General features: G+C 49.8%; 1 protein-coding gene across 1 annotated transcript in view; it reads left to right on the forward strand.

The window, feature by feature from the left end:
* ZNF618 (zinc finger protein 618) overlaps window positions 1–24,612 on the forward strand; it is a 201,492-nt gene that overhangs the window by 89,318 nt on the left and 87,562 nt on the right. The window contains 1 exon segment of the mRNA XM_021067808.1: window positions 15,280–15,323. Within this exon segment, the coding sequence (XP_020923467.1) occupies window positions 15,280–15,323 (44 nt within the window).

The following is a 24,612-nucleotide window of genomic DNA, read 5'->3' on the forward strand; positions in this document are numbered from 1 at the left end:
CTGTTCAAGCATCCCTCGTGTTGGGGCCCTGAGAGTGGATGGCCAGGCTTCCATTCCTCAGACATTTAGGGTCCTTTCAGCTCTGGAGCTGTGACTCCTGGATATTGTGGAAGACAGTGCAGTTTAAGGGAGGACAGCCCTTGCCTGTGAGAGACTTAGAGTGTAAACATGGAAATAGAACCCAGGCGGACCCTCGGTGAGCTGTAAAGGACACGGCCATCGAGAGGCTTCAGCCCTTCTGGAGTATTCTAGTTGGGATCAGCTGTTAGTTTGACCTCAGCCCCATCCCTTTCTTGCCCCTCTGTGCTCTGAATCACAAGGAACTACATTTTCCAGGTGCCCTTGCTCTCTGGCCTTCGCTGGCTTGGCCAGGAGGATACACAGCAGGGACATTGGAAGGTGGGAAGAAAGGAAAAGCCCAGGGTTATTTCTCCCCACTCCTTTTCGGCCTCTTGTCATCTTTTCGGTGTAGCTCCAGCCCCTCTCTTTCTGAACCACACCCTTTGGGCAGCTCTTGCTGAACTGCCCCAACTCCAGTAACACCATCTGTTCCTGTCTTTCTTCATAGCAGCACCTCCTCATCTGCTAATCCTTGGTTGCCTGTGTCCCCCCCATAAAGCTTCTCAGCCCATGTATCACCTGAGTACTCAGATCCCTGTATTAAACTGCTTCTATTTTAAAGACCCAGAATGGCTTTCTTTTTCTGGTCCAGACCCTGAAGAATGTACCACCCACAATCAGGCCCCATGGAGCCTTGGGCTGTTCCCACCCTGCAGAACCCCATGGACGCCACTGTAAGATAACGGCTGCCCTGATGAATTCAGGGTACCTGATTTTTTTTTTTCCCCTCTGCAAAGAAAACAGAATTGTAGAATTATTTCAAAGTAGCCTGGCTGCCTAGGTTTCTCAGCAGGCGCCCATTGGGATGTGTAGAATTATAATCTTTCTTTTCTTCATGGGCCTCTCGTTTTGTAGGATAATGGGTGACTCCTTCCTTTCCAGCTGTGAGAAGAACTGTTTTGATTTTTTAAAAAATTCATGGAGCCATTCTCCCCCTCCCCCCATCTGCCTGAGCTGTTGATCTTGTGATATATTTATAGAGCTTGTGGTTGGCTGACCAGGAGTTATTTTGCAATGGGTATTTCTAAGATTTCTACTTTGAGCATGCGTTCTGGACTTTTCCTTCTTTAAAAAGAAAAAAAGTCTTTCTTAGAGCATCTACTTTGCCCTTCTATAATTATTTCTCTTTCACAACCAAAGTAAGCCCTGTGTTTTACACATTTTTTTTCCCCTTGTGTTACTTCTTTTGTCTCTGGTTTTTGTCTCTGGTGTCTCTTTTTACTCCAGATTTTAAAAGGCCATGGCTCCTCCTACATGTAGGAATGTTTTTGCGAGTGAGAATGTGGTGACCAGAAATGGGTGCTTTGGGGATAAGGAAACCTCAGTTTCTCTACCTGTAAAAGGAGAGTGTTGGACTAGACTAGAGGAGGCAAGCTGGCTGCTGTCCCCAGCTTTACTGTGCTCACTGCAGACCTCAGTAATCAATCACAGCACTCCTCCTAGCTGAGCTCTGATGTGGCCCCAGAATCCTTCTCAAGGATGGATTGCCCCAAGCAGCCATGACTAATTGATTAGAATTGGAGCTGAGAATAAAGCCTGAGAATAAATCATCATTCTTGATGATTCCTTGGATCCCATTCACTGCAGTTAAGTATTGGCAGTACAGTTCTTTTTCTTTCAATCAATTGACTTACTACACTCCTTCTGTGTGCGACGCAGCCCTGGGTACCGGGAACCACAGAAGCACACTAAAAGCTAGCTGCCCTCGCAGAACTTACAGTTTGGCAGGGAGCAAGGCTGCAAGGAGTGACCATACTCCCAGCACCGCCTTGGGTGCTATAGGAGGTTGACCCTGTGGTCAGGGGAGGGCTTCTTGGAGTAGGGCCTGGGGTCCAGCCGGTCAGAGTGGAATGCGATCTGAGTGGTGGGACAGCCTGAGGAAAAACAAACAACAGAGTCAGCAAATTGCAGAACTAAGAGGGTCCTCTGAGCTCATCTGGTTGGAACTCTCCCAGTTTCTAGCTAGGGCCACTGAGGCTCAGAGGAGGAAAGGGACTTGCCCGAATTTTAATAGATGGTAATTATCTAGCTAAAGTTTAATAAATGCTAAATCATTTTAATACATGATAATTATTTCTGCAGTTAATGCTTATATAGCACTATGTGCCAACCATTTTTTTTTTTTGTATGTTCTTTTGTCTTTTTAGGGCCATTCCCATGGCACATGGAGGTTCCCAGGCTAGGCGTCCAGTGGGAGCTGTAACCCACTGACCACGGCCAGGGATCGAACCCGCATCCTCATGGATGCTAGTTAGGTTCGTTAACCGCTGAGCCACGATGGGAACTCCCTGCCAGTCATTGTTTGGAGAGCTTTACATGTATTAACCGATTTAGCCCTGCGTGTCACCTTGTTAGGTGAGGACTCTGTTGTCCTGTTTGACAGACGAAGAAATTGAGTCTCAGAGGGTTAAGCGATTTACCTAGTGTCACATGGCTTGTAAGCGGTGTGGAGTCAGGATTTGAACCTAGGACATCCTAGATTCTCTGCTGGGAACTGCGGAGCCTAGTAGATCCTCCTGGAGTCATCAAAACACGGTGTTCTTGGGTTTTTTTTACTGTATTCATTTTACTCACCGCCGTCCGTGGAATCATGATGCCGTCATCCAGATCTGTGGCTTGCATCGTGCCCTGAGCCCTAGCTGAGAATGTCACAGGCTTCCTAGCTTCCTGTCCACCCAGCAGCTGTGTCCCATGGGGACTTTTCTCTCTTCTTTTGCCTCCCGGGAAACAGGCGGTGAGAGGTGATGTGCCCTGGGGCAGGTCACAGAGCTACTTCGTGGCCCAGGCACTAAGTTTGCAGTCAGGTCTGCCTGTCTCTAGATGTCAGAGTTGAAAGGTTCCTGAGAGGCCATCAGTCCAGCCACGTCGCTGGGCAGGGGGACAAATGGAGAGTCAGAAATCACCTCTGCCAGTCCGCAGAGAAAACGGGCTCCTGCTCTGGGGGCTGCTGCTCTTCCCTGCAGGCTGACCTGGCACTCCCAACACCACCTCGGCCTTGTCCCCGACGGCTCTAGCCCTTCATGGTCCCCTTGAAGAGGTTTGATGTCCTCTTCCTTCCCGCCTTGTTTCAAAAAAGCTACGGGATTGACTTTTAAAAATTCCGTCCCCCAATTTTCCAATACCGTATTCCCTAATTTGAAGCTTGCAACCGTCCATGTTACAGTAGGTTTTGTTTTTCCCCCATGAAGCAAAAAAAAGTTTTTCTTTTTTTTTAACCCCCCTCCCAACTTCCTGCTGATCTGAAGCGAATATTTATCACGTATTTAATGAGTAATCTGAGTCTTGGCTTGGTGAGGCTGTACCAGGACATGGTTTATGACTGAGCTGGTTTTAACTCGCTCCAGGCGGTTTTCCCTGGAGTTTTCTGTAAAATCATAAACCTGGAGAGAGAATTTTTGTGGAATCCAGTCACATGACCTGCTCTTTTGTAAATTGCGAGATTAACTGTATAACAGTAAAGAAGCGAGATGCATTTCTTTTTTCAAAAGAAAACAAACAGAGCAGCATTTATGCCCCGAGAGGAGCGCGTCCTCTCCTAAACAAGGGAAAACCGCTCGCCAAGGTCACCCCGCTGCGACTTGGAGCAGCGTGGCACAGGGTTTGAGAACATCTGGGGTGGAGGCCTGGCTGAGCCTCTTCCCAGTTATTCCCAGCCCCCTGCAAGCTTCTGGGTCCTCTCCTGGACAGCAGGGCTGGGAAGGGTCCCTGCCACTTAAGAGGGTTGAGGAGATTAAATGAGATGGTGCACACGATGCCCACGCCCTGGGCTGGCATACAGGAGATGCTCAGTAGGTACTGGCCGCTGGAGATTGCTGGCATTATCCCTGAGTGAGGCCCTTTATGCTGGATGAAGAATACAGACTGACGCTATGATGTAAAGGCCCCGCTCTAAGCAGGACTGCTTCACTCCCTTGGTCCTCACAGCAGCCCAAGTGCTAGCATCTCTCCCCTTTTCCAGAGGAAGGAACTGAGGCGCCGAGAGGTCAGGTCACCTGCCCAAGTGACATCAGTTAGCAAGTGGCAGGGCTTGTGCCCCACCTGACTCCCAGTGCCCGCTGCTCATGCTGCTGGGGTCCCTCTTCGTGGTTTAGTCTGAGAGCCTGAGGGCTTTTGACTGCTGGTTCTGGGGAGGGACCTTGCCTTGCTTACTCACTCAGGCCTCAGCTGACCCTCAGCTCAGGCAGCAGCTCCCCAACTGGTCTTCATGCTTCCATGTGCCCCCTCCAGCAGCCCTTTTGTGGACAGAATCCCTATCGTTTCTCTGCTATAGCTCTAAGTGTAAAATTATTTTAGTATAAAAAGTTAAAAAAAAGAATTCAGGAACCTTACTGGACCTGACCCTAGGAACAACCTCATGCTTTTTGATGCAACTTTAGAACCTTCTGTGATCCAGCTCAGCTGGACAAATAAAATCTATACCCATTAAGCAATCAGGACCTGTTCTAGATCCACATAGACTGTGGGCTCCCATTGTGATGGCATCCAGCGCCCTGGGATGAGAACGAGGCTTGCGGTCCGGGTGGCGAGTCTCACACGGCAGCCCAGAGGAGGCTCCTGTCCCTGCTCCCTGAGGCCAGGACACCTGCCTTCTATGGCCCATGAGTCAGCCACGGGGGTCGACGTGGATTCATCTTTTCCTCCCGTCTCTCCCAGGTGCTGAGGTGTGTGCAGAGGAGACCCAGCCCTTTGCAGGTGGTCCCAGGCTGACAGCTCCTCAGCAGCTGCAGGGGTGTAGTTATTTTTAAACCCGTCCTTTATTGAGCAACTTTTGTGTGCCGGCTCCACCCTGGGTGCTTTGCGATGCTCGTTCAGGGGATCTTTGTCACTCCCAGTAGCTCCAGGTCCTGGAGCTTCCTCTCCTCCGCTGCCATCCCCCAACCATCATCATCTCTTTCCTGGAAGATGACAGTGGCTTCCATGTTGGGCTCCATGCCTCCGTACAGCAGCCAGCAGGTGCTCTCAGAGGTTGCACGTGCCTTTCAGGTGGCCTATGCTGAGCCTTGGAGCGAAGCTGAACTTCCTGAGCCTGGGTTACAGGGGCTCAGTGATTGCCTGCTGTTGGTGGCAGTGACGGAGGCGGTGATGACCATGATGGTGGTGATGCTGTCAGAACTGCTCCAGTCCTGCTCCAGTCGGCCCTGCTGCCCACCAGAGAGGGAATAACCCGCCGGGACCTGGAAGCGTGTATGAACCAGACAAGGCCTCTGCTGGTTCCCTTCCTAGGAAGCGTGATTTCTTGACACTTGTTCTCAGAGAGCAGAGGTGCGGGGCGGGCAGAGGGGCTTCACAGCCAAGGGGAAGAAGGACACTGGCATTTCTCGTGGGTTTCCCTTGTAGTTGGAAACGTGGCCAGTCAATGAGGGGCCTCCCTCAGCCTTGGGGGTCTGGTCAGGAGCACCCCCGCCGTGTGAGCCTGGCCATGTCAGCAGGCTGGTCCCTTCTTCCAGAGGTGGAGGCCCTCAGAGAAGCCTGCCCCCTGGCAGGCTTCAGGGACCCAAGGCTTCCCAGCTGGGCAGGATGGCACTCTTCTCCTTGCTCCCTGACACCAGCTTGCGTTGCTCCATTTGCAGTAGATTTTGCATTCCCCCCAGTGAATAGGCGCTTTCTGTGTGCCCTGTTCCAGCATCCTTCCCTCAGGAAAGTCCTTCCTGACCCTGTAGTCTCATTGGGTCCTCTTGTCAGAGATGCTCATGGAACCCAGGCCTTTCTCTTCAGAGCACATGTCTCATTGGTAGTTAGAAATTGATGGCGTGGAGTAATTAAGTAGTCACAGCCTGTCTCCCCCACTGTTCTTTTTACTGTTGTATTTGCAGGAACCACCCTGGTGCCCAGCACATAGTGGGCACGTAATGAGTAGTATTTGGGTAAATAAATAATGAACCATGTCTGATTCATCTTCGTATCAATTCCCCAAAGCCTTGCCCAGAATCACACATCTAGTCTGAACTCTGTAAATAAACTTCTGTTGAAGAATGAGCCCCCTGAGTTTCCATGGGTTTTTGTTTTGTTTTGTTTTGTTTTGTTTTTGCTGTGCCTGTGGCATACAGTTCCCAGGCCAGGGATTGAGCCTGTGCCAGAGCAGCTACCCAAGCCACAGCAGTGACAATACCAGATCCTTAACCGGCTGAGCCACCAGGGAACTCCGAGTTCCAGTTCTTGTAACCCAGAGTATTCTCGGGCAGCCTCCAACTCTGCCTCTCTAGCTTGAAACCCTGAACACTTGTACTCAGTGGCTTTGAGAAACCCTGTTCAGTTGGGAAAATAAATGCAAAATTAAAACCAAGTACCACATGCTAGAAGCATATCACTGAATGTGATCTAAGAAGCAGGGTCTAATTAGGGAATTTGTAATATGTTTAGTTCTCCAGGAAAGGAATCCTCTTTTAACTTGCACAGCCCTTGTTCGGGGTTGCTCTGGTTTCCCTTGCTGGATCTTTTTCAGGAATCGCTGGTCAGTAAAAGTGGGGGCTGCCTTTGCTTGAGTTGGGACCCAATGGTTAGATAGGAAAACAGTTCATTTATTTTGTTTGGAGCCAGCTTTGATTCTTTGGTTCTAGAGATGAAAGGCCAAGCACGTAGAGGAAATGGCCATGGACTTGGAGTGAGATGCGTGTGTGAGCCCTGGCCAAGCCACTGGCCAGCTGTGTGACCTTGGGCAGGTCACTTGCCCCATCTGGGTCTTGGTTAATTCTTGGAGAAAGGGGAATAAAACTGCAGTGCCTTCTTCACAGGGTCGTTGAGAGGATTCCGTGTAGTGTAATAATCTGTAAAATGCTATGCTGATGGCTAGTATTCTCACGCAACAGAGAGACGCAATTTTGCTTTTCTTGGTGCAGAGGCCCAAGATCTTTGGACTCTTCCCTGCTTTTTTCTCTCATACCCCAGACCAGTTCACAGCAAGACCTGTTGGTTCTGCTTTCCAGTATTTTCAGAGCCCAATGCTTCCTCAGTTCCCCGCTCCTGCCACAAGCCAGGTCTGAGCCACCTTCATTTTTACCTGGACTGCTACACTCCTCATTGGTCACCTGCCTTCCTCGTCCATCCTTGCCCCAAGGTCCGTTCTCGGCGCCCCAGCCAGGATGATCTTTTTAAAATGGAAGTCAAATTGTGTGACTGGCAAAACCTTCCCGTGGTTCCCCAGAGTAAAAGCCGAAGCCCTTCCGTGGCTCAGAGGCTCTGCATGGCTGACCTCCTCTCGTCCTCACTCTGCCCCGACTTACCGGCATCCTTTCCATGCATTGAGCACCCCAGGCACACTCCCGTCCTTGGTCTTCCCAGCGGCCAGTCCCTCTTCCCCAGTCACCACATAGCCAACCCCTCACCCTCCATTGTTAGCCCAGAGGCACCAACTCTGATCCCCTTATTTAAAATTGCAGCCCAGAACTCCTCCCTTGGCCCAGCATTCCGATTACCTGCTGCCCTTCTCTCTCCGCCCTCCAACCCCCCACCAAACAGATTCCTTTCTAGCATACGGTGTATCTTGCTAATTTATTACCCCAACACTGCCGCCACTTGAGTATCATCGTCGTGAGGACAGAGATGTATCCCAGTTGTCTGATACCTAGAAGGAGCTCAGTAAATGTTTTGTCAGATGAATGATTGACTGACTTTCTCTGACTTGGGTCTTGTGCCTCAATGGGACAGATAGAAAGTTTAAGTTAAACTTGGGGGCTCCACTGGCTGTTGGAAAGGAAAGAGATGTATCAGTGAGGCTTGAGTTGTTTCAGACCCACTTGTCCTCCTGTCCTCAGTAAATAGTCGGGGACACAGAATCATCCTCTGGGCAGGTCCTGGGGCTCTGGCAGGTGTTTCTTGCAAGTTGAGCGCCTCCTGCAGGTCCCCAGGTCAAGGTCACTTGGTCTCGCTCATCCCTGAGGCTGAGCATCTTCCCACAGGGTCAGTTGGACCAGTTGGTAACTTAAAACAACTTTTACCTTCATACTAACATACATACCTGTGTATGAAGTACACAGACGTATTTTGGAGTGATATGCATTTGATGCCTGTGAATATAACATTCATGCGAATTCGTAAGAAAGAATAAAAAACGTCAGAGACATTTGAGCCTGCAGAGAATGTCCCCCTCTTCTGGGTTCATGCTCACCCAAGGAAGCCGAGACGCAGTGGACAGCAGTGGAAATCTTGGGGATTTGGCATTGTCCACCAGTGGCTTTGAGGTTGTCCATCCAAAGCTGAGCCCAAGTCAGGAGAAAGTTGTTTATCTGACAAGTATTGACTTGACACATAGTAGGCTTTCAAGAAATATCTGTTAAATGAATTAAAGAATGATTTAAGATCAATCGTTACATTTTATCTGAGTACAATGACAGGGCAGTTCCTCCCTTGTCTAAGCAACCTCAGGATCGGCGTTTCCTGAGAAATAATACTTCACATTTGCTGAATATTTCCCCGGGCTGGCAAATATTGGGGGTGCTGGAATCAGAGTCATGTGTGGGGTGTGATCTTTATCCTGGAGAAGCGCACAATCGCGGGGGGGGGGGACACAGGCCCTCCAGGAACTGTGGCCCCTGCCAGTGGGGTTGGCGAAAGGCGCTGGTAGTGGTGTGTTAGCCGCGTAGGCAGAACAATGAAGGGGGACTAATCCAGTCGGGTGGGGGGAGGGGAGAGTCATTGAGTCTCCAGGGAGGAAGCAATTTTTGCGTTGCAGTGGGGGAGGGCAAAGGCAAGATCCTAATTATACCGCTGCAGCAATGTGCTGCCCTAGGTCGGGCCCGGCCCGACTGGCCGACGCGCCATCTTGGAGGTGCCCTCTCCAAGATGGTGGCCCCTGCATCCTCCCAGAGGCCCTGAACCCCCACAGTCGCAGTGGCCGCTCGGCCTCCCTGAGCCTCTGGCTCTGCTCGCTTATCGCAGAAAGGCATTTCATTCTTCAAGATCAGGCAGCCAGGACCCAAGGAGCTGTTTTCCTCCATTGTGCAAGCATGACAAATCATTAATTTTTGATTGATTTGCTTAGAATTATGGGCGCCCCAGCATTCTTTCCGCCGCTGAACAGCTGTATAACAAATGAATATATCAGTGTGCACAAAAGATTGGCGATCTAAGAGAAGCAATTACATTGGCCACCCTCCCCCACCCTCGCCCCTTCCCGGGCAATGAAGGGAGGAAATTTTTACCAGAAATTCCTCAAGTGGCTTTAAAAAAAAAAAAAAAAAAAAAAATGCCTTTTTATAATTGAATTAAATTTTTATCTCTTCATCTTTCACAGCAGATTTCCAAACACACCAGTTCCCCATGTGCTTGGGTTCCATCCATCTAGGAAGAATCTGTAATTCACAAATTTCAACTTGTGAATTAAAACCAAAATGAAAAAAAGGGAAAAAAAGAAAAAAAGGAGCAAATTCTACCCCTCCTTTTTGCTTTTTTTTTTTTTTTTCTTTTGGTTGCTGCTATTCCTTTAAGATTTTGGAACCGTACCAGTGCACTAAATGTGACCTCCATAACTTTTAAATTAAGAATTTATGCTGGCTTGAAATTTATGAAATATTTCAGCATGAAAGAAAGCCTTTTTCCCTCAGGAAAATTGAGCAATAAATCACAGCACTGTGGATTTACTGCCCTAGAGCCAGCGAGAGATAGGATTTTTTTTTTTTTTTTTTGCTTCATTCTGAAAAAAAAAAAAAAATGTAATCATATAAGACAGCTTAGCTGCTATCCTCCCACTCTCTAGAATTTTTAATTTCAGCTGTTTCTGCTTGGATTTATTTCCAATATTCCTGCTCGGCTTTTCAATTTCCTCAGTTATTAAATTTTAATTCAGTGCATTAGCATTTAAATTAAAAAAGGGTTTATTTTATCGAAATCGTTGGCCAGCCCCCATCCCGTAGCACACGAATTGCCTGTTTCTGCCATTTGCACAAAATGTGAAATGCAGCTAATGTCTTACAACTTGCATTTGCACAAATTTAGAAATAAAATTTCTGGGTTTGGAATAATATTTTCTTTCCAAGAAAATCCTTAATAAGAGGACGGAAAAGAACAACTTAACGTTCATTTGGGAGGGAAGAGGAGGGTCAAATGGAACCACGAGTAGCTCGCCCAGGTGCTGAGAGGAAGCTGGAGCGTTAAGGAATGGATGGGGCTGGGAGAAGGGGCAGGTGCTCTTATGGGGAGCCGGGGGGGGGGGCGGGTAGGTACCTTTACCCCCCCCCCCCAAGAGTGAGGAGGAGGGTCTCTCATGAGCCTGCTTCCCCCACCATATTTCATTTACCCTTGAGGGGTTTACAGTTGGGGCAGTTGAAGATGAGGGGGAGATGATCTGGATTTCGTGCATCCCATCCCGGTTTTTCCCCGTGCGAGCCTCAGGACCAGGGAGAGGAAACAGCTCGCCCAAGGTTCAAAGCGAGACCCAGACAGAGCCGGGTGAAGCAGCATCTTCAGGAGCATGTGGCTCGGGGGCAGCAGCCGTAGAGTTTCCACTGCTTGAGTGGTTACTTCACACACCCGGCCCCCGGCTTAGGCCTTTACCTGCATCGCTGCATTCGGCGTCACTCTGACCAGCCCTCTGGAAAAGGCCTCGGGGCGGTGGGGTCTGGTGGGTGCTCGTGACCTGCTGTCTTGCAGCCCAGGATTCAGAGCAGGTCCCGAGACAGGCTGGGAAGATGCCTGGCTCCGTCCAGGCCTGGCTCTGCCTCTTGCCCATCTGCTCTGTAATCTTGTACAACTCACTCTGTTTTTCTGGGCCTCCGTTTCTTGGGCCCAGTAAATGGTGGCCTTGATAGCTGCATCTGGGGTTGTGATTTTGCTGATGATTGTTATAGCTGAGCTCACGCTGAGGACTTTTATAGATGTATCTTATTTACCTTGTTCAAGTCGTACTCCAGTCCCATGAGATAGGATTGGCGCATTGCCATTTTGTGGATGAAGAAACTGAGGCCTCAGAGTGCAGATGTCTTGCCAAAGACCATACAGCTGGAAAGTGGCAGAACCAGGACTTGAACTTGGACCATCTGACTCTAAGCCCCGTGTTCTTGAACTTTGATTCAGATTTAGAATCAGGTCAGATTACACTGGAAAAAGGTGAGTTTGTGGTTTAGGTTGAATCTAAAGAAATTGCTGGCCATAGACCACTGGGGCCTAGGAAAATGGCAGAGTCAGAGGTTCAACTTAATTTATTTTTTATTTATTTTTTGTCTTTTCAGGACTGTACCTGTGGCATATGGAAGTTCCCAGGCTAGGGGTCAGATTGGAGCTGCTAGCCTACACCACAGCCACAGCAATGCCAGATCCAAGCCACGTCTTCGACCTACACCACAGCTCATGGCAATGCCAGATCCTCAACCCACTGAGCAAGGCAAGGCCAGGGATCAAACCTGCATCCTCATGGATACTAGTCAGGTTCATTAACCACTGAGCCATGACAGGAACTCTGAGATTCCATTTAATTTAGACCCTAGGTATTGCTTAGAGAGCTCTCCAATGAGGACACAAGACAAAGCTGGTCTGGTACCTTAGGGATCTCTGCCACCAAGAATTGGTGCCCTTAGCCCAAGAGGCTGTCCCTTGTCCTTACAGTGACTCAGCCACACCCAGGGGCCGAGACTGACAGGTGCGGTGATGTTGACATGTGCTCCCCTGGGCATTTCTCACTGTGCCCATTGTCCATCTTTATCCCCTTCCCATAGCCACTCCTCACACCTGCCAGTAACTGGACATCCCACCCTTCAGAGAGACAGCACCCTTCCCTCCACCCAACCATTTCCTCAGTCACACCCTAGGTTTCTGCAAAGGGATTTATCTGGACGGCTCTTTGAACATTTTTAGCATTTTTGTCTTTGTTTTATAAATATGGGTGGAGGAGTTCGCATCATGGCTCAGTGGTTAACAAATCCGACTAGGAACCATGAGGTTGTGGGTTCGATCCCTGGTCTCGCTCAGTGGGTTAATGATCTAGCGTTGCCGTGAGCTGTGGCGTAGGTTGCAGACGCGGCTCGGATCTGGCGTAGGCATGTGGCTACAGCTCCAATTAGACCTCTAGCCTGGGAACCTCCACGTGCTGCAGGTACGGCCCTAGAAAAGACAGAAAGACCAAAAAAATATATATATATATGGGTGGAAAACAAAAATGTGTGTAGCTCCCAGTGATAAGAAGCTTGGGAGTTCCCATAGTGGTGCAACAGAAATGCATCCGCCTCGTATCCATGAGGATGCGGGTTCCTGACCTCGCTCAGTGGGTCAAGGATCCAGTGTTACCATGAGCTGAGGTATAGGTCATAGACATTGCTCTGATATGGCATTGCTGGGGCTGGCACCTGCAACTGCGATTCGACCCCTAGCCTGGGGACTTCCATGTCCCATGGGTGCAGCCCTAAAAAGAAAAAAAAAAAAAAGAAGAAGACGACGCTCAAATATCCTAAACATAATAACAGGAAAATGAATGTAGATGGTCAGGCATCCCGAAAAGAGAGGCTCTTTTCCCCGTCCAGGCCCAAGGTCAGTGCACTTGAACCCGTCCACTCTGTGTGAAATTGTGATGGCAGAGAACAACAGCAACAACTACAAAACAACATTATGAAATTTTAGAACTACATGCCCAGAGTTGCGTCTGAAAGGCGAGAGGTCATTTGGGATCTTACAGTTTTTTAAAGCTCTCTGGGGCAGAACTTCCACCCCTACTACTCTGCCTCTCCTGATAGGAACATTAAAACTTCTTCCCATTTGCTTTCCATACAAGTGCGAGGAATGCAGGATGTCGCAGAGAGGCTGTAATTGATCCTCTTCTTTTGCTCCTAGTGAAATGATATGCAAACCATTTTCCACTTTCTCGTTTCTTCTGTGGAAATAATGCACTGGCAGCCCATGAACTGCTCCCTCCCAGGCTCCACGTTTCTGCCTCCTTCTTTGTCCTTCTCCTGGCCGTTTCCCTCGTGTGAGCAGTGGGGGCTGTGTGCGTTCACCGAATGTCCTGATTGGCTCTCCTGAGTGTCAGGGTGAGAGAATATTCCAGAGTGGGAGTTCCTGTTGTGGCGCAGGGTAAACCAAACTGACTAGTAACCATGAGGTTGGGGGTTCAATCCCTGGCCTTGCTCAGTGGGTTAAGGATACAGTGTTGCTGTGAGCTGTGGTGTAGGTCGCAGTCATGGCTCAGATCTGATGTTGCTGTGACTCTGGTGTGGGCTGGCAGCTATAGCTCTGATTGGACCCCTAGCCTGGGAACCTCCATGTGCTGTGGGTGTGGCCCTAAAAAGCAAAAAAAAAAAAATTCCAGAGTGGAGGAAGGCAGGCATTGGAGTGACCCAGACTTGGGCTTGTAGCTATGGGGTGTTGGATAAATGCCTTAAACTCGCTGACTTTCAGAACCTCACCTGTAAAATGGGGCTATTGAGTGTGTATGTTGGGTGAACCAATTGAAAGGATTAAATGAAAGGCCTTAAATGCCCTTATTACTAGTGCCTGATGGGACATTAACTGGGGGCATGTGTCTGGATCCCCACAGGGCCTGGCCCAAGGGCTGGGAATTAGGCAGGAAGGCATGGGGGGGATTGTGGCGAACCAGGTGTGGCATCTCTAAGCTGACGGTCATTGAGACTGTGTGTTGCTTTCAGAAGCTGCAGTCTGGCCTTTTTTGGGTGAAATCCCTTTATTTTTAATGTATTGACTGTTTCAAAGTCCACCATCTGGTTTTGCCAGTTTGCAACTTCACGAAAGTACTCATCAAAAGGTAGCTGCTGCTGTTTTTCTTTTAGGCCCTCCATTCTTCAGCTGCAGCCCTGAAACTGGAAAAGCTTGAAAACAAAAAGGTGTTTTGTTACTGGTGAAGCGGCAGAACTTGACCTGAAGGGAGAAGAGGCTAGTTGCCTGCTTCATTGAGTTTCCGTAGGGCGGCCTGCACTACATTTCGCTATAGAAATATCAACATGCTTGAGGACTGGGGGCTCCCCAGTCCTTGGCAGGGTCATTTCAAAATGTAGAACATGGAGTTCTCGTCTCGTCGTGGCGCAGCGGAAACGAATCCGACTAGGAACCATGAGGGTGCGGGTTCGATCCCTGGCCTCGCTCAGTGGGTTAAGGATCCGGCGTTGCCGTGAGCTGTGGGTGTAAGTGGCAGACGTGGCTTGGATCCTGCGTTGCTGTGGCTGTGGTGTAGGCCGGCAGCTATAGCTCCGATTAGACTCCTAGACTGGGAACCTCTGTATGCCGCAGGTGCGGGCCTGAAAAGACAGAAAAGAAAAAAAAAGAAACAAAATATAGATAGAACACGAGTGCCACATTACCTTCCTAAAACTGGAAAAGATTCTGAATTTGGAAACACACATGATCTAGAGTTTTGAACTGCAGTTATTTCTAACCATGATTTTTAAAAGTTATTCAAATAAGTTAATATACAGCATTGCGTTAGTTTCAGGTGTACAGTTATTATCTGTGTTTTGACCAAGCTAAGGAAGGCATTTACAGCCAAGGGTGCTGGAGGATCCAGGAGTTTTGTTTTTCCCGTGTCCCTGGGCTCCACATGGAGGTCTCCCCGGCATTGGCCTAGGAGTCAGGGTCCCCGGATTTTGTCACTTGGCCCTCATGAGACTTCAGGCAGCTCCCTTTTCTCCCAGGGCCTCAACTCTCTCCCTCTGAACCAGAAACCAGAATTGTATGATTTCTGAAAATTCCATTTGGTCAGCCTTATCTCCCCGTGCCCCACCCCCAAATAAAAGAGATTATTCCCTAGTGCTCTCTTGCCTCCCCCCTGCTTGCAGGGTAGGGGGATAGACTATTTTAACATAATAGGATTATCCCCCTCCACTTGGTTGGGATAAATCTGCGGCTACTGTTTTATTGGAAATCCCAGCTGAAAATAAAAATGGTGCAATTCAATCTCAGATTTAGCTGGTTACTTACTTTTCGCCGAGTCCCCAGGGCTCTGCGGTTGCTGGGTTTGTGTTGGCAGTGGGTGCTCAGCTGGATTTGGAGGGCTGAGCAAATTTGAGGCGGGCAGGGCAGCGGGAGGGCGGGGGGAGGGGGGTGACTGTCCCAGCTCCCTCTTACCACTGGGGGCAGATTTTTCCAGCCTGAAGGAATGGAGCAGGGGCTTGTGGCCAGCTCACCCCCATGAAGGCAGGTGTCGGAGCGGGAGCTTGTTAGGGTAACAGTGGGTAGGATCTGTCTTGCCCCTTGGCTGACGGAGGTGTCTTGGGGTTTCTTTTGCAGGCTGACGGAGCCAGTGCAGCTGGGAGGAAAAGCACGGCAAGCAGGTATGCTCCCCTCCCTCTGCCCTCCTCTGCACCCCCGTTCCCCCTCTCCTTCCTCCTGGTCTCATGACCAACAGCCACCTCTCTCCACCGGCAAAGATGGATGGTCCACCTTTGCTGAGAAGTCTCCATACGTCCCTGGAGGATGTGAGGTTGTGGGTAGCACTCTCCAGCGCTCCTGGTGCCCTCTGTGGGCACCTGTGACTGGAATCTAAGGATGACTCAGTCCTGAACTGGCCTCGGCTGCTCAAGTTGGAGGAGACTCAGGGGTGAAACACGAGACTGGGCAGAAGGACCTGGGCTTGAATCCCATTCCAGCTGCTGCACTGTGAACTCCAGGGGCCCCCATCCTAGTTTGGACTTCATTGGCCTGGCTTGGGTCCTGGCTCAGCCCCCTTACCCTGCCACTCCGAAGCAGAAGGATGGACTATTCTGCTTAGCCAGACCTCACCCCTAGAGCTGGCAGGAGATGAGAGAAGGGTGGTCCCCAAAGGAGAGCTGGGGTGTTGTGACCAAAGACGGGAAGTGATGCTGGACAGACTCATGTAGATGTCCACCGCTAGCGGCACGGGCAGGCACTGGTGTAAATATTGGCGCTACTGCTGCTGTTCTGTTAGGTAGAGGGGAGCTGGGGGTGGCCAGATGACTTTTGTTTAGGGTGTTGGAGGCAGGAAGAAGGCAAGGGACAGCCTAGAGAGATGGTTCCCCAGGCCACTGCCACAAAATCTAGACCAGGCTAGAGCTTGGCATGCCAAGCAGAGGAGTTTGCCCCTTAGCCCATGGAACACTTGTTCTTTAAGTGTTAATCAATTTTTTTTTTGGTCTTTTCAGGGCCACTCGTGCAGCACATGGAGTTTCCCAGGCTAGGGGTTGAATCGGAGCTATAGCTGCTGGCCTACGCCAAAGCCACAGCAACGCAGGATCTGAGCCACATCTGTGACCTACATCACAGTTCATGACAATGCTGGATCCTTAACCCACTGAGCAAGGCCAGGGATCGAACCCGCACCCTCATGGTTCCTAGTCGGATTCGTTCACCACTGCACCACAGCGGGAACTCCAGATGTTAAACGATTTTTGTGGACAAAAAGGGTTCTATGGCCAAATAAATTTGAAGAGCAGCGAATTAAAGTCAACAGATTTCTTTGCGGTGGGACTTTTCAAAGCATTTCACATACTGATGCGCTTCCTTGAGAGCATCCAAGACGGAGAGAGAGGAGAATGACGTGTTTCTCAAACTTACCTATGAAATGCTTTTATTGAAATTTATCCCATATTCCTCGGAACATGCTGTGGGAAACCATGGGGGCAGAAGAGTGGGGTGTTCAGCTCTGTGTTTCCGGGAGATCACGCCAGGCTCCGTTTGCAGGGTGGATTGGAGGTGGTAGAATGGAGGTGACGACACCGGGCTGGAGGTCATTGTGACCCACCCAAGCCAGCTTCCACCCACCTCCCCAGTCTCCTAATATGTCAGTCTCCCCCTCGCTCAGTCCTTTTTAGCTACCCTGACCGTCTCTTATTTATCTAACACTATAAACCAGAGGCCACCCAACTTTAGCCATTAAGGGCCAGACAGCATGTATTTTATACTTCGCAGGCCATAGGTCTCTGTGGCAACGTCTCAACCCTGCCGGCATAACTCGAAAGCAGCGATAGATAATTTATACATACACAAATGGCTAGAGTTCGCCAACCCCGGGCCTGAGAGCTTTTGCAGCTGCTGTTCCTTTGCCTGGAATGTACTTTTCCCTGAGCGTCCCCTGATTAGTGCCTTTTCATCCTTCGGGTGCCCCTGCCATTCTCCCCTCCAAGAGGCCTTCCGTCCCCACCTGTGGCCTGTGGCCCTCACGGCCTGTTTATGCTCTTTAATTATCCCACGTATTTGTGTACTTTCTCTGTCTCTTGAGCGTCCGCTCCACAGGCAGAGGCCGTGTCTGTCCTGTTCACTGCTGCGGGCCGGCCTCTGTTCACGGGATGGGAGAAGATGGGAGGAGGTAGGGGCTGCGAGGATGGGCTGGAATCCAGCGCTGGATGGCCGGCCTTGGGTCTGGGAAGCTGGACAGTGACCCACGTGGGTCTCTCCTGAGCCCCTGGTAGCGGGAGTTTGTGTACGATCAGTGTATGAGGCTATGGCCTGTGTGGGACAGTGGGAGTGGTTAGTGTGGCAGTGCCTGGAAGTCTTCCTGGACCTGAGTGTCTGGCTCCCGGCGCCCCCATCCTTGTATACCTGGGGAGGAAAGGCCCTGCTCAGGGTCACGTGCTCAGTGAGCGGCTGTGGCAGGCCTTGACCCTCCCTAAGCCAGTGCTTTCTCTGCTTGGCGATGCGGAGAAAGTAGCCAGCGCTCCTCCTGCCTTCCTGTGTTCACTGAGCACTTGCTAGGTTAGGCCCAGCGTACTGTGCTATGGACTCAGGTGGGTTAGATGCTGATTTATCCATCCAGGAGGCAGCTTAGCATCCACTGCGTGGCAGGCTCTGTTCAAAGTGCTGGGTCTACAAAAGTGAACAGAGACAGATTTCCCTGCACTCCTCATCACTTGTGTGTGGATGTGGGCCTTGCCCTCGCTCTCTAGTGCATGAATCTCTCCCTCACCAGCATCTCTGCCTGGTGATCAGGGAACAGCAGGTAGGTTTCCTGACTGTGAGAATGGGTGCCTGAAGCTCTGAATCGAGTCTTATCAGCCCAAGGCTATCATCAGAGGGGGAAGAGTGCTGAGATAGATTAGTGATGCCTGCTCAGGTCAGGGGAGGCGAGGATGATATGTGTGCTGTCTCTTTACTCTCGCTGACTAATCTAGGTTTGCATAGACTCAGTGATGAGCCCCATGTTGTTATGACAGTGCCAGAATATATACCAGGAAGGCCAGCCCAGACTTAGTGTGTGATTTGAGGTGTAAAGGAAAAATTTCTGACAATAATAACTACCATTTAGTCATACTTACAGGTCGGGATCTGTAAGTGACTTACATTTCTTAGTTGATGTAATCTTTATAGCAGCTCTGTGAAGGATGCTCTTACTGTTCCCACTTTACTGATGGGGCAGCTGAGGCACAAAGAGCTTTATAGGCCTCAGGATGCCCATATGGATCCTGGATTCCTGCCCGGGTCTGACTTTGCTGAGACAGGTGTTTCACCACATGCCCACCGGTTTCTCTGTAGGAAGTGATTAGTTCACAGAGGAGAGGGGAGCCTGTTAGGGACCTAGGGCTGTGCCATAGGCTGGGGGCTTGTCCAGAAGGCAAGGCCTTGGAAGGAGCTCACAAGTAAGTGTATATTGATTCTGTCATTAAAGCGAATTAGAGCATCTTTGAAAGATCAAAGCAGCCTTGTTGTAGAGGGACCCAGCATTCAGTGCATGACGTGAATTCTGCATTAAACATCCAGAGAACATTAACCTAGTCCTGAGCTGATGCCACTGGTGAATTTGACCCTGGTCTTGGGTGAGATTGGCCAGGTTGGGTTTGGAGTCGTAGATACTTTATGGAGCATTAGACTCATGCAGTTCCTGTTTCCGATGGGGAGGCAAAGGCCCAAGGCTCCCCAGAGTCCGAGTTAGGCTGGATGGCCCTGGCCTGGAATGACCTTGAAGGACCTGCGACCCCCTCTGACATGGGCCCCCGCTCCCAGGTCCCAGCTGTGCCACGCACCCTCTGTTAATACCCCAGGGCCTGCTTTGGCCCCTGCGCCTTCCTTTTGGCCCAGCACACCTCATTTTGTTCCTTCTCCAGAGGGCCTCTGGCTAAACCCCAAAACCAACAGCATGGGCTGCTAAGGAATTAGTGTTAAATTGAGGGGGACAGGGAGAGATGGTGTTTCTGATCCTAGGAAACAACCGAATGTGGTTTGGTTTACTTCCCTGTAACCCAACCCAGGTCGATTTTACAAGGCCAGTGATTCAAGTGCTTGAGGTTAATGCTAACGTGGTGTGCAGGTTACCAATCACGTAGCACGACTGCAGCCAAACCTCGCTTACTTGAGGCAGCACGGGGGGCTGTGGGGCCTTAACTGTGGAAATTCTGTAGGAAATACGGTTTTTATAATCAAGGAAATGTAGCTACAGGCTTGCAGTAATGAAGAATTATGCTTTTTTTTTTTTTTTTTTTGGTCAGTTGAACGTTTTCAGAGCTGGAAGAACTCTAGATAATCTGGTCCAAACCTCATATTTGGAGATAAGGAAACCAGGGGTAGAATTTGCGTTGTGTACAGTTGCCGAACAAGTGATCAGGGTTTTGTCGGAAGATTGGGGAGGGGAGAAGGTATTGAGACCAAGTCTCATTCACTCCACAAACACTTTCTGAGCACCCACTAAGTGCCAGGATCTGACCTAGGTGCTGGAAATGCAGTGGGGAACAAAAAAAAAAAAAAAAAAAAAGAAATCCCTGGTCTTATGGAGGTGATATTCTGATGGGGGTGGGGGAGACGTAATAAATTCTTAAAACACAAGTGGAGGAAATGTAAGAAATTCTTTTTTTTTTTTTTTTTTTTTGTCTTTTTGCCTTTTCTAGGGCCGCTCCCACAGCATATGGAGGTTCCCAGGCTAGGGGTCTAATCGGAGCTGTAGCCACCGGCCTACAACACAGCCACAGCAACGCGGGACCCTCAACCTCATGGTTCCTAGTCGGATTCGTTAACAACTGCGCCACGACGGGAACTCCATAAATTCTTAAAACACATGGTGTCATATGGTAAAAAGTGCCAGGGCGGGGGATTGGAAGAGCCAAGAAGGTAACATTGGAACAAGGAACTGAAGGAAATGAGGGCCTGAGCCAGGCCATCGTTTGGAGGAAGCATGTTCTAGGCAGAGAGAACGGTAGGTGCAAAGGCCCTGGGGTAGAAGTGTGCACATGGTGTTGGAACAACCACAAGGAGGCTGATTGAGCCATGTAGGGCCTTAGAGATTTTTGTCAGGGCCTTGGCCTCCACCCTGTGTGCGATGGGGAGCCATTGGGGGTTTTTGAGCCAGAGGAGTGATATGAAATGATTTGGTTTTAAAAGGATCATTCTGGCTGCCAGAAGGAGAATAAACTGCAGGGGATGAGATGTTATAAGAGGTATCACCAAGGGTTCTGAAGAGGCAGGACATTACAAGTTCGGCTTGAAGTGTCTGAAAGGCTATTTGGTGGGGGGGGGGCACTGAGGAATCCAGTTTAGCAAAGCATTTTGTGAGTCCTGCATCCAAAATGCACAGCCTCCTGTTTGGTCCTGGGAAAGCCCCAGAGTGGAGCAGCGTGGCCCCTGTGGCTCCCACTCGCTAAGCCTGGTCTGCCGGGCATCTCACTCACCCCTTCTCCGAGCCCAGACTGCCTGGCTTCAGATCCTGGCATCATCTACTGCCTGGCTGCATGACCTTACCTGACCTCTGATTCCTCAGCTGTAAAATGGGGATTATGTTTGTACCTCCCCCCCCCAATTATAGTGGTGTCAGTGAGGAATAAGTGCCGTAATAATGGTAGGTATGCGCTTAGCACAAGCACAATGCCTGGTGCCTAGTAGGTGTTCAGTAAATCTTGTTCTTGTTGCCACCATCGCCGCCACGCTGGGTTCCATTTGTAGGGGGAGGGAACAGTGAGGAGCAATTAAAATCGCCTGGAGCCTGGACTTCAGAGAGAGGCTGGAGGTAGGGATGGGGTGGGAGTGGAGCTCATGTTTGTCGAGGGCCTCCCGTGAACCACCTCCTGTGTCATGCAGTTTAGACATCTCGTTTGACTGGCATCCCTCTTCCTCAGAGGGAACCAAGAATAATCGAATGGCTTTGGACCTAGCTGCATCTTGTTCGTTTTTTTTTTTTTTTTTTTTTTTTATTGTTATTTCCCCAATACAGTTTTTTTTTCTACTGTAGAGCACAGCGACCCAGTTACACATACATGTACACATTCTTTTTTCTCCCATTATCATGCTCCGTCATAAGCGACTAGATATAGTTCCCAGTGCTACACGGCAGGATCTCATTGCTAATCCATTCCAAAAGCAGTAGTTTGCATCTGTCAACCCCAAGCTCCCCAACCCCCCCCACTCCCCCTCCCCCCACCGCCCACCTTGGCAACTACAAGTCTGTTCTCCAAGTCCATGATTTTCTTTTCTGTGGAAAGGTTCATTTGTGCCATACGTTAGATTCCAGATATAAGTGATATCATATGGTATTTGTCTTTTCTCCAGAGTCTTGTTCTTTATGCCAAGATTTTTCACCAGTGGACAGTTTAATCTCATAACCACACGTGTACGGCTACATAATTGTTTGGTTTTTGGTTTTTGGTTTTGGGGTTTTTTTTTTTTTTTTTTTTGTTTTTTTGTCTTTTCTAGGGCCGCTCCCGCAGCATATGGAGGTTCCCAGGCTAGGGGTTTAATCGGAGCTGTAGCCACCGGCCTACGCCAGAGCCACAGCCACGTGGGATCCGAGCTGCGTCTGCAACCTACACCACAGCTCACGGCAATGCCGGAACCTAACCCACTGAGCAAAGCCAGGGATCAAACCCGCAACCTCATGGTTCCTAGTCGGATTCGTTAACCACTGAGCCACTACGGGAACTCCAGTTGTTTGTTAAATAATATCTTTTTCTTGTTTAGCATTTTGGTTTTCAGTAGTAAAATTAAAGTAGTCTGGAACAAATGAAGCTTTACACAAAATTCAGTAGCACCAGTAGATCCAATGCTAGTCAATGACCAGTACGGTCTTAGCAGAATGGATTGTTCGAGAATGAGTTTGGGGTATATTTTAGTCAGGCTGCATCTTCATCTTGACTCTAGGTTTATGTTCCTCTTATTGGAGTTCATTTGATTTCCAGAAATGTGTCTCCTTACCCTACCAAACTTGGAGCAGAGTTTGGCTACAAAAATCGTAAATTGCAGGCTGACTTGGGATTCACAAGCTCATTCTGAAGGGGCCACTTGCCTTTCTGGTGGGCAGAGTTCACTCTCTGCTTAGTCAGTTACTATTAAACTTGGGCTTTGCACAAAAGGGCAGATTCTGGAAAATTCAGACATGTCCTCCAGAGACTCAGCCATAGACATGCAAACTGCAAGTCATATGCATCAAAATTGGTGACTCCTTTTTCCAGAGGGCTCTGTGGTTCTTGAGCTTGGGGAGGCCCAGCAAAGGGAAGTGACTGGGAACCTGGGCTCAGTCCTCCTGCCCAGCTGGAGTTTCCCACCTGTACTCCTTGAGCAAATTAAGAGCCTTCTCCTTGTGAAGCTGCAGCTCCCAGTTCAGAGCATCCAGAAGTCTTGTCCTGACCTGAAGAAGCACAGTCTTGAGAATGAAACCAGGAGGATCTGACCTGCTTGCTTCTCAAGCCCCTGACTGACAGAGGCCCCTGATCCGAGAAAGCGCCGCGGGAACCGTCCACACCGCCTCACTGTCTGTCTGGCTCTGACAACAGGAGAGAAAAATCCTCACCCACGGCTTCTGCTTCCCCCAGGTTCCCTGCAAACCGTCACACCTACCATCGTGACCCGCCCACCTTCCCGTCCTGGAGTGAACCTGCCTACGACGTGCGAGTCCCCACCTCTCCCTCCTCTTCATCGCTGCTGCACGTCGGGGGCTGTGCCTTCCGTGGCTTTGGTTTTCACAGGAGCTAACGCTTCCTCTGCTGCCTTCATCTGCGAGTACTCACCCATGGCCTAAATGCTCATCTTTTTCATAGTGTGACCAAACTTTTCATGTTTTGCCTGGCGAGTGCTTGGTAAGGACATGAGAAGAGAACTAACCTTTATCGAGCCTCCCTATGGGTGCGGTGCTGTGCTGGGTGCCTTACGAACATCTCTGTGCTTTAATCTAAACAGGCCTTAGCAGTTAGTGCTTACACATCACCAAAGAGAGGTGTGGGCAGGTTAGAAAGCTGGGCCCTGGTCCATGCATCTCGTTTATCACCCACAGTCCCCTTGGGAGAGCTGGGCTGTGTAGCGAGGCATCTCGATTGTGTGTCCGGAGGCCGCCTGCCTCTGTGCAGGGAGGGACCAGGCCTGAGTGCTCACATTAGAGCGTGTGGACGGAGCTGGAGGTGCATTCCAAACCTCAGTCTGTCTCAAGGACTGGTGGGGTGGGGGCGGGTGGGGGGACAGAGGCCAGATGTGATGCTGGAATGTGGCGAGCATCTAAGCACCTGGGCAGCTCCGGGTATCACTTGTCAGGGTGGGCAGGATAGAAGGGGAGTGGTCCTGTTGGGAAGCTCCTTGATGTTTCATTCCAAAGACGATGGCCAGAGGAGTAGGGCATCAGAGAAAGGCCGACTGTGACTTGCTAAGTCACAGTCTCGGCAGGAAACGGCATTGATGGCAGAAGGGATGTATTTATCCTCCATTTATACATCCCGCGTGAGACCCTAGATAGGGCCTCAGTCTTCATGGTTGAGTTACATGCATGCTCTCTGGGGTCACAGGTGCCCTGGAAGATGCAGGACAGTGGGCATTGCCTCCTCCGTGGCCTCCTTTTCCTCGCCTGCCTGTGGAGGGCATTCTAAGTGGGGGAGCTTTCCTGAGTCTGCAGGGTCCCAGTAGTTGTGTGAGGGGAGACACAGCGAGGTGGGTCTTCAGAGATCAGTGCTTTCTGCTAGCTCGTGTGTACTGTACCGTGGCCAGACCCCCTGGAAAATAAAGGCAGTGCATCCATTTAAGATGCTGTTCCCGGGAGTTCTCATCATGGCTCAGTGGTAACAAACCCAACTAAGCATTCATGGGGACTCAGGTCCAATCCCTGGCCTCGTTCAGTGGCTTAAGGATCCCGTGTGGCCATGAGCTGGGGTGTAGGTCGCAGATGTGGCTCAGATCTCGTGTGGCTGTGGCTGTGGCATAGGCTGGCAGCTACAGCTCCATTTCGACCCCTAGCCTGGGAACTTCCATAGGCCGCGGGCGCGGCCCTAGAAAGACAAAAAAAGAAAAAAAAATTCTGTTACTAGTAACTCCTTTCCAGCCAGCCTTCTATGGGCCTTGAAAGGTGCCCCCAGCCTTACCTGGAGGGCTCCACCCACTAAATGCTGGAGTTGGAGTGACTTGACAGCACTGCTCAAGACTCCTGCTTTTCTCTATTTTAGGTTTAATTAACCAGGGAATTAACTTTTCATATTTAAGTCTGCATGCTGTCTTTCCGAGCTGCAGTATTACCCAGCACTGAGACTGACACCATACATCGAAGAAAAATTAAGTGCCTAAGAATCATCTCAAACTAATGATGTATTTATGCATCGTAGATTATTTTGAATTTCTAGACTGTTAAGAGTTGTTTAATAGGTTGATAGTTTTAGTCTATTAATCTAATCTTGTCTCCTTGACTATTGATTAAAATATATCGGTGTTACGTGA

Source organism: Sus scrofa, chromosome 1, assembly GCF_000003025.6.
Source record: "Sus scrofa isolate TJ Tabasco breed Duroc chromosome 1, Sscrofa11.1, whole genome shotgun sequence".
Taxonomy (NCBI): domain Eukaryota; kingdom Metazoa; phylum Chordata; class Mammalia; order Artiodactyla; family Suidae; genus Sus; species Sus scrofa.